Source organism: Gigantopelta aegis, chromosome 6 (assembly GCF_016097555.1).
Source record: "Gigantopelta aegis isolate Gae_Host chromosome 6, Gae_host_genome, whole genome shotgun sequence".
Lineage (NCBI taxonomy): Eukaryota > Metazoa > Mollusca > Gastropoda > Neomphalida > Peltospiridae > Gigantopelta > Gigantopelta aegis.
Window position 1 is genome coordinate 68,997,941 of NC_054704.1, and position 9,994 is coordinate 69,007,934.

Sequence of the window (9,994 nt, forward strand, 5' to 3'; positions counted from 1 at the left end):
AGAGAGAGAGAGAGAGAGAGAGAGAGAGAGAGAGACACACACACACACACACACACACAAACACACACACACACACACACAAGGAAGCATAAAAAGGACTGTCCACTGTCATGTGCTTCGTCTATAGGAGGACTCCCTCGGAAAATACATCCTCCCTGCCCTGTACTGTCTTGGACGGAGGGGCTGACACAGTCAGAACCTGCGCTCAAGACATAAGTGTTCGCTATGACAGGATGCACTGAATGTACACATTAAACAACGTGACATATAGGAGGCCTGCCACTCCAAATATGTGACCGTTACATTTGGCAGTTGGTGTAATTTGTACTCTAGTCGGTGCGTTTCAGCTACGCTTGGTGTATCCTAAGTAATGTATATGGTACCATGTTGTGGACGTTGGAAATAGGTGATGTACTAGTACTACACTTAGAGGATTTCAACATTGAACCCGCTCTACAGACGCCGCCTGATTAAACGAGTAGTTCTAAGACTGCCTTGACATAAATCATTAACGTTCAAAGAAGAAACCGATATCCTAAAGAAGGATCACTATGTAGCATGGTATAAAAATAAACAATCACTGCCAACAAAACAAGCTATTACGGTAATAAACGTAAAATCCAGAAGAACAAAACATCTAATGCAAACTTTTTCAGTGATGTTATTTAATCCGACTCTTACCTATAAAAGTCCATTTGAACAGATATCAAATATTTGAATATATCACAACATAGTATTAGCTTTCTAAATACAATAAATGCGAAAAACATAAACACCAACTGCTATAAACATCTCAGACGTCCAAGTGTACATATCGTATTTTCTTAGAATTAGTTATAAACCTTCAAAGCGCTCTGTTATTGGAAACCTCATATATTCTAACAAAGACTTCAAGTCTCCAGTCAAGAATTCGGTTATGCCTGAACCGTGTATTTATCTCTACGTTTAAAAAAAAAAAAATCAAAAAGTAACCTACAATAAAAGAAAATATCCTAAGAAATAAAAACGAGACACAGTATGAATGAATGAATGTACCATTATTGGTAATATAATACGCAAAGCCGTACTAACAGTATCCCGTCGTTCCGACCGCTCAGGGCCCTGTTCAACGGAGCGATCTTAGCGCTAAGATCACCTTAAGTGTAGGAACGAGGGCCAAGTCCAGTCGACTATACAGTACACACATTGTGCTAAATATTGCGTACACAGGTCAATTCCATAAATACAACCGTACTGGAGCCCGCCATCTGTGTTACTTAACACAGAAATGGCTATATACATGGTGGTCGTGTATATAGCCTCGGTTAATGAGGACTTGCTATCTACACGGCAGTCATATTTTGAGGGATAACGCCACTCCACCTAAACGTTCCCGGGTTACATCTAGTCATGTACAGCCTCGACTAATGAGGACTGGCTATTTACACAGCGGTCATATCTGTGGCATAGGTACACTCTACCCCACCTAAAGGTTCCCAGGTTACATAAAGAACAACAAAGCTAGTTCTTATTATTATACAAGTATGTGTATTATATAATTCTCTTCAAAACGAACGTAACATTATCCATATGCACGACACGACATCGCGGTCCGTTCACGCAGGGTAACAACACCACTGTGGTCAATCAATAACCTTGTCGACTACGTGCACGACGCCGTTCAGAAGAAAGATGTTCGGTCGAATTATCTTAGCACCTTCCACCGTCACGCCACCTGCAACACAAGTACAATTTTAAAAAATGAAACACATATACAGGTCCATCAGTTGAACAAGTAGGAAAAAAGCCAACATAGTAATATGGATTATTTCCATCGTATGCATCGAACGCTATAAGAGAGGTAATTGTTACTTGCTGCCACCATATAGACTATTTCTACCGAAATGCAGCAAAGGATTTTTGTCTGTGCTTTCCAACAGACAGGGAATCACATACCACGGTCTTTGATATAGCAGTCATGGGAAACTGATTGGCACCCATTAATGGTTCCGAGGGGACCGATCATACGAGTCATTGCAACTCGGACAACCGCTCCATCGCTAATTAGCGTTAAATGACATTACATTCACTTGTCGCTGCTCGAGAGACAAGGACTGGGCTGTGGCGATGTACAGCAAAAGAAGTTGGAAGGTAGGAGTGGGGCTGTCAGTTTGGGAAGAAACGAGATATAATTCAAAAGAGAGAAAGGGTTTTGAGGGGTTTTTTAAAAGTACCGGAGTGGGAATGTTTATAAGAGGTGTGACCAGAGAGTAGGGTACAAATCTGACTAACTGAGTGCTTAGTAGTACCGGCATCAGTGGCGTCCTGGTTAAGCCATCGGACATAAGGCTTGTTGGTACAGGGTTCGCAGCCAGGTACAGGCTCCCACCCAGAGCGAGTTTTAACGACTCAATGAGTAGGTGTAAGACCACTACACCCTCTTCTCTCTCACTAACCACTAACAACAACAAACAACTAACCCACTGTTCAAGACAGACAACCCAGATAGCTGAGGTATGTACCCGGGACAGCGTGCTTGAACATTAATTGGATATAAGCACGAAAATAAGTTGAAGTGAAATGAAATGCTTAGTAGTACGGCGGTTGGGATGTACGTGAAGGGTGTGTGTTTGAGTGACATATGTCTAAATAGTACCTGAGTCTGAGTGCACATGCAGGGTGTGGCTAGCGAGTGAGAGGGAAATTTGAGTGACAGATGTCTAAGTAGTACCTGAGTCTGAGTGTACATGAAGGAAGTGGCTAGTAAGTGAGAAGAAACTTTGAGTGACAGATGTCTAAGTAGTACCTGAGTCTGAGTGTACATGGAGGGTGTGGCCAGCGAGTGAGAAGAAACCTTGAGTGACAGATGTCTAAGTAGTACCTGAGTCTGAGTGTACATGGAGGGTGTGGCCAGCGAGTGAGAAGAAACTTTGAGTGACAGATGTCTAAGTAGTACCTGAGTCTGAATGTACATGAAGGGTGTGGCTAGCGAGTGAGAGGGAAATTTGAGCGACAGATGTCTAAGTAGTACCTGAGTCTGAGTGTACATGAAGGGAGTGGCTAGCAAGTGAGAGGGAAATTTGAGTGACAGATGACTAAGTAGTACCTGAGTCTGAGTGTACATGAAGGGTGTGGCCAGCGAGTGGCCAGCGTAGTGAGAGGAAACTTTGAGTGACAGATGTCTAAGTAGTACCTGAGTCTGAGTGTACATGGAGGGTGTGGCCAGCGAGTCTGAGTGAGAAGAAACCTTGAGTGACAGATGTCTAAGTAGTACCTGAGTCTGAGTGTACATGGAGGGTGTGGCCAGCGAGTGAGAAGAAACTTTGAGTGACAGATGTCTAAGTAGTACCTGAGTCTGAGTGTACATGGAGGGTGTGGCCAGCGAGTGAGAAGAAACTTTGAGTGACAGATGTCTAAGTAGTACCTGAGTCTGAATGTACATGAAGGGTGTGGCTAGCGAGTGAGAGGGAAATTTGAGCGACAGATGTCTAAGTAGTACCTGAGTCTGAGTGTACATGAAGGGAGTGGCTAGCAAGTGAGAGGGAAATTTGAGTGACAGATGACTAAGTAGTACCTGAGTCTGAGTGTACATGAAGGGTGTGGCCAGCGAGTGAGAGGAATCTTTGAGTGACAGATATCTAAGTAGTACCTGAGTCTGAGTGTACATGGAGGGTGTGGCCAGCGAGTGAGAAGAAACTTTGAGTGACAGATGTCTAAGTAGTACCTGAGTCTGAGTGTACATGAAGGGTGTGGCTAGCGAGTGAGAGGGAAATTTGAGTGACAGATGTCTAAGTAGTACCTGAGTCTGAGTGTACATGAAGGGTGTGGCCAGCGAGTGAGAGGAAACTTTGAGTGACAGATGTCTAAGTAGTACCTGAGTCTGAGTATACATGAATGGTGTGGCCCGCCAGTGATGGGAGAGTTCGGTTGGTCAAATCAGGCGTCAAGTAAATGCCATGCACGAGGTGGTTGCGGACGAATTCTGAAAAAGAATAAATAATGCAGACGTCATACACTGTTTTTTTGTGGTGTAGACCAGCATCGGTGGCGCAGTGGTTAAGCCATCGGACTACAGGCTGGTAGGTATAGGGTTCGCAGCCCGGTACCGGCTTCAACCCAGAGCGAGTTCTTAAGGGCTGAATGGGTAGGTGTAAGGCCACTACACCCTCTTCTCTCTCACTAACCACTAACCAACTAACAACTAACCCACTGTCCTGGACAGACAGCCCAGATAGCTGAGGTGTGTACCTAGGACAGCGTGCTTGAACCTTAATCGGATATAAGCACGAAAATAAGTTGAAATGAATGAACTGTGGTGTAGTCTTAAGGCTCGTATGTACTGGCTTCCAGTCAGATATATTTGTTTTGGTGTGTGTGTGTGGGGGGGGGGGGGGGGGGGGCAGCCCAAATAACTGAAGCATCTGCCCATGACTTCATGTTTGAATTTTAATAGTATACAAGCTCGAAAAATTAAGCTTTAAAACATAGCAATAATTAAAAGAAAAAAGAATTTAAAAACCCCCAAAAAAACAAAAACCCAGCAACAAAAATACATTGTTCACAATGACCTAAACTCAATGAAGGAAGGAAGAAAGGAAGGAAATATTTTATTTCACGACGCACTCAACACATTTTATTTACAATTATATGGCGTCGGACATAATATATGGTTAAGGACCACATAGATATTGATCGAGGAAACCCGCTGTCGCCACTTGTCACGGGGATCCTATAATACCCGTCACTGGATGAAACACGATTATCCAAATATCTCTCCTAACTGTATATCTATTAGATCTCTCTGTAACGGCAGTTATACCCGCTGTGGCTCGTCTAGGTATGATCAGAGATACGATCTTATATAAAGTATATATTATTATAGCACGTTTAGTTCACTAGAAAACACAACAAAATACAATACACTTTGGAATCTGTATTAACCTACGCTGACAAATGTACTGCCGCAGTAGTTAATTAATAACAACAATAATAACAACCCAGAACTGATCACTTAATTAGTTAATCTCTAGGGGTCTAGTTTACACAATATGCAAATCACTTCACCGTGACACAACACCCACACGTGTGATAATTGAGAAACGCTGCCAGGAGAACTTAATTAAGTCTAGTCAAATCATTACCCAACAAAACTCCTATGTTTTCAACAGGCAAGTCCTTTACAACACCCATAATGACTGGTCCCGTCACAAACTTCGAACACAAGAAAACGTTATGTAACCGGACAACCATTTTTTCTCCAGTAACCGAGGTTAAGGCCAAACTACGTCCTGTATCTGAATTCTTAATACCAGCTAAACACTCCGACGTGATCAGCGACTGACTACAGCCGGTATCTCGATAGATTGATATTGCCTTAGGACTCAATTCTTGTTTCACATCACAAACCATACCAGTGGACACATACGGGTTTACTTTCTCTGCCATGGGACTAACCATTAACTCTCTCGCTAACGGAGCTGACCTCACTAAACCGACCACTTGCGCATTATCGCGTTTTCTTTTAAAACAGTCCCCGACAAGATGGTTATCCTTTTTACAGTAACTGCAATGTGGACGAAAAGTTCGTGCATTGGCTAATAATCCAGGCTTATCCTTACTTTGCCCACCAGGTGCATTCCTTGCCTGACTAGCTGACCAATTAGATGACTCTCCCCGATAGTTACTTTCCCGGGAAAAACCTGGCTGAAATTTCTTCTTATCACCCTGTTGTAAAGAGCTACCCTGTACTGCCTGAGCTTTGTGTATTAACACGTAATCATCTGCCACTATGCCTGCCTCCTCTATCTTTTTGACATCACGATCCTCTAAATGAATACGTAAGCTAACTGGTAATCCATTTTTAATGTCCTGTAAGATCAACAACTCCCGTAACTCGGTATATGACTCTACCTGATTGGAAACCACCCATTTATCAAACATCCCTGCCTTCTTAGCCACAAACTCACTATAAGACTGACTCTGCGTTTATCTCAACTCGCTATACCGTAAACGATAATCCTCAGGTCGTAATTCATACGCCCTCAACACAGCCTCCTTAACTAGGTCGTACTGACTTGCTCGCTCATCACTCATAGAATTATAAGCTACACTAGCCTTACCCTTAAACTTAGACACGGCTAACAATGTCCACTTAGACTGCGGCCAATTTAGCTGCTTAGCGGCCCGTTCAAAAAGTTGGAAGAACATATCAACCTCCTGGTCATCAAATACAGGCACTGATCTATAAGCCTCCGACATGTTAAACCCATTTCCGGCCTCCCGTCTAACTTCTTCAGTATTCAACTTTAACTCATATTCCACTTTTAATTTTGCTAACTGGAATTCTCTATCCCTATCTCTCTCTTCTCTCTCTCTCTCTCTCTCTCTCTCTCTCTCTCTCTCTCTCTCTCTCTCTCTCTCTCTCTCTCTCTCTCTCTCTCTCTCTCTCTCTCTCTATCTAATGCACGTTCTTTTCTTTTGTACTCAAGTTTTTTAAAAGCTAATTGTTGTTCCACACTTAACTCATTTATCTCTATCTCTGGAACAATCTCAGTCTTCCATAACAGGACTAACACCAAAAACTTCCTGGATAATAATTGTCCTTATATCTCCTAAGGTTTTAGCTAATGTTAAATCAATTTCTCGCTCACCCATAATTTCAACTAACTCGGCCTTACGTGCTCGCTTAATCTCCACTACACTGAGCGTAGGCCTATCCAGCAAATTCTTATCCATGTTTAGATATGACGCACTTATTATTAATTAATTTTCTAGTGAACAACGTTGCTACTTCTGGTTATTTGTAAAAAATTATTTATAAAGCCCCCATTTACAAACAATACTTTTTTTAAATATGCATGTCCCGTTTCAGATCCGGGACGAGCGCCCCAATTTTCACTCCTGTCACGGGGATCCTATAATACCCGTAACTGGATGAAACACGATTATCCAAATATCTCTCCTAACTGTATATCTATTAGATCTCTCTGTAACAGGCAGTTATACCCGCTGTGGCTCGTCTAGGTATGATCAGAGATACGATCTTATATAAAGTATATATTATTATAGCACGTTTAGTTCACTAGAAAACACAACAAAACACAATACACTTTGGAATCTGTATTAACCTACGCTGACAAATGTACTGCCGCAGTAGTTAATTAATAACAACAATAATAACAACCCAGAACTGATCACTTAATTAGTTAATCTCTAGGGGTCTAGTTTACACAATATGCTAATCACTTCACCGTGACAGAACACCCACACGTGTGATAATTGAGAAACGCTGCCAGGAGAACTTAATTAATAAAGGAATTACAACTCTATTCCTAACTGGTTAATTTTTAATTAACACTTACTACTCATTCAGTAACCTTGTAACACAGAATTAATACTGGTACCTATCACAATAAAGACAATAACCTACAGTTTACCTAGGTCCTCTAGGATGACTGGTTAAGCTTTTTATAATTATTTAGGACAGTGAGCCTACAGATTACTGTGTCAGATGACCGGCAGCACCGTCTAAATAATATTGGTATAATACAGTATTAAAATATCAATCACATCAAGGTTATACACAGAGCAGAAATAAAATTATTTACCAGTCCGGACGGACAGCGATCCCCTGGAGCCTTCCTTATGTTTCTCCTCGATATATCTAAAATCCTATCTATTTATTCAAAACTCTCAGAGATAGCGAATATCGCCTGGGGGTACAAGGCGGTACCTCACGTATCATGTGGATTTTCCACAGCCACCACGCCGGCATATTTTTCTCTGATCGTCAGACTGGCTGTCGCCATTCGCCAAAATCATAGTTGTAAAAACCGCACTCGCAGAGGTATTACGTAACTACTGGCCACATGGCCTCCACAACTGGACTAAGTGCATATTGGAATGCACGGTCGCGCGAAGGTATTACGTAACAAATTGCCCATCTGGGCTAAGTGCATTTGGAACTGCACACGGCCTTCTAAAACAATTAATATCGCCACAGGCGAAAAGAAATTAAAAGCATGTACCGTCACACCACTTCATGGGCTACTCTTTTCGATTAGCAGCAAGGGATCTTTTAAATGCACCATCCCACAGACAGGGTAGTATATACCACGGCCTTTGATATGCCAGTCGTGGTGCACTGGCTGGAACGAGAAATAGCACAATGGGTCCACCGACAGGGATCGATCCCAGACCGACCGCACATCGAACGGATGCTTTACCACTGGGCTACATCCGCCCGTAAACCCAGTGAATGTCAAAACCTTGAATGAACATGGAAAATGTGTGGTTTAGTTTAGATTGCTGGAGAAATAACCTAAGCCCGTGATTGGGTTCAGGTCAAAGGGCAGGCCTACAGTCTCCTGAGAAGTTAAAATAAGACAAAATTAAAGTTTGTTTTGTTTAGCGACACCATTAGACAGGGATTCTAGTATGTTTATAAAATCCACTAGCCATGGGATAAGTGATTAAAAAAAATACTAGCCACGATTATAAATTCACCAGCCCTACTTTAAGTTAATACAATTTTACTAAATAATAGTAATAATCAGATATATGAGGGAGATATAGCTTAAAAATACTAACATTGGGGCGTTGGGGTAGGGGCAGGATATTCATATTTATAAATACACTTAAATGTAATATTTTACCCCAAAAAAATCACTAGCTGTCGGGCATGGCAATAGTTATTTACTAGCCCAACTTTGAATATCACTAGACATGGGAGTGGAGCTACCATAATCTGGAAACCCTGCCATTAGAGCACATTAATTTACCAATCATCGGCTATTCTATATCAAACATTTGGTATTTTTGACATATAGTCTTAGAAAGGAAAACCGCCACATTTTTCTCCATTAGTAGCAAGAGATCTTTTATATGCACCATCCCATAAACAGGATAGCACATGATATAGCAGTCGTGGTGCACTGGCTGGATCGATTAAAACAAGATAAACACCAATACTAACGTCGTACTCCGAGCAGGTCTGGGGGGAATCGTTTCCCGTACTTCCTGAAGGCCTCATCGGTCGGAGCAAATACCGTGAATTTTCCACCTGACAGATAAAAACGTTTATTTTTTATTTTAATGTTTTGTTTAAAAGACACTACTAGAGAGAACGTTGTCAGCAATTCAAGTTGGAAATAAAAGAAGGAAATGTTTTATTTAACGACACACTAAACGCACTTTATTTACGGTTATATGGCGTCAGACATATGGTTAAGGACTACACAGATATTGAAAGAGGAAACCCGCTGTCGCCACTTCATGGGCTACTTTTTTCGAATAGCAGCAAGGGATCTTTTATATGCACCATCCCATAGACAGGATACTACATACCACGGCCTTTGTTACACCAGTTGTGGAGCACTGGCTGGAACGAGAAATAGCCCATTGGGCCCACCGACGGGTATCGATCCTAGACTGATCGCGCATCAGGCGAGGGCTGTACCACTGAGCTATGTCCAGCCCCCTATTTATTTATTTGTTTAAATATGGTCGTCCGTCCGTCCGTCACAATACTGAACGTGTCAACCTGTTTCTAAATGCAATACAATGGCATGATTTGGCATTCATGTTCAGCGCTAGAATTAAGATGCATAATGCTATTTTACTTTATTCCTTAGTCTCATCATCATCTTGTGTAAGTGTCGGATACTCGGGTCTAGGTCGAGTTTGGCCCTCGAGTATACAGTCCCAATAGTTTAGACTCGTGGAGGCCCTACACCAGTCGTGGAGCATCGGTTTGATATGAGGATAAAACTCGTTTGGGTTTCAGATTTACCGAGATGGTATGATTGACGACCTAAGCACCTCAGACGAATGCTCTACCAACTCGGCTATATCCCGCCCCGGCAGGTAGGACATAGACATATATGACCATCACCAGCGAGAGTAGGTTGAGTTCCGTGTGAAAGTTCGAGGTACACCGTCAAATATTTACGAAAAACAGCTGTGGGTGTGTTTGGTAGTAATATGTTACATTGATTATTTGTTCAAAAACTATAAA

At 42.0% G+C, this 9,994-nt stretch overlaps 1 protein-coding gene across 1 annotated transcript in view; it reads right to left on the minus strand.

Moving 5' to 3' along the window:
• Nucleotides 1–1,510: 1,510 nt before the first annotated feature.
• Nucleotides 1,511–9,994, minus strand: part of LOC121373876 (transforming growth factor-beta-induced protein ig-h3-like) — an 11,962-nt gene continuing 3,478 nt past the window's right edge. The window contains exons 4-6 of the mRNA XM_041500663.1: nucleotides 8,954–9,040; nucleotides 3,854–3,961; nucleotides 1,511–1,714 (exon numbers count right to left, since the gene is read on the minus strand). Coding sequence (XP_041356597.1) covers nucleotides 1,623–1,714; nucleotides 3,854–3,961; nucleotides 8,954–9,040 — 287 coding nt within the window. The 3' untranslated portion in view covers nucleotides 1,511–1,622. The remainder of the gene's footprint in view (nucleotides 1,715–3,853; nucleotides 3,962–8,953; nucleotides 9,041–9,994) is intronic.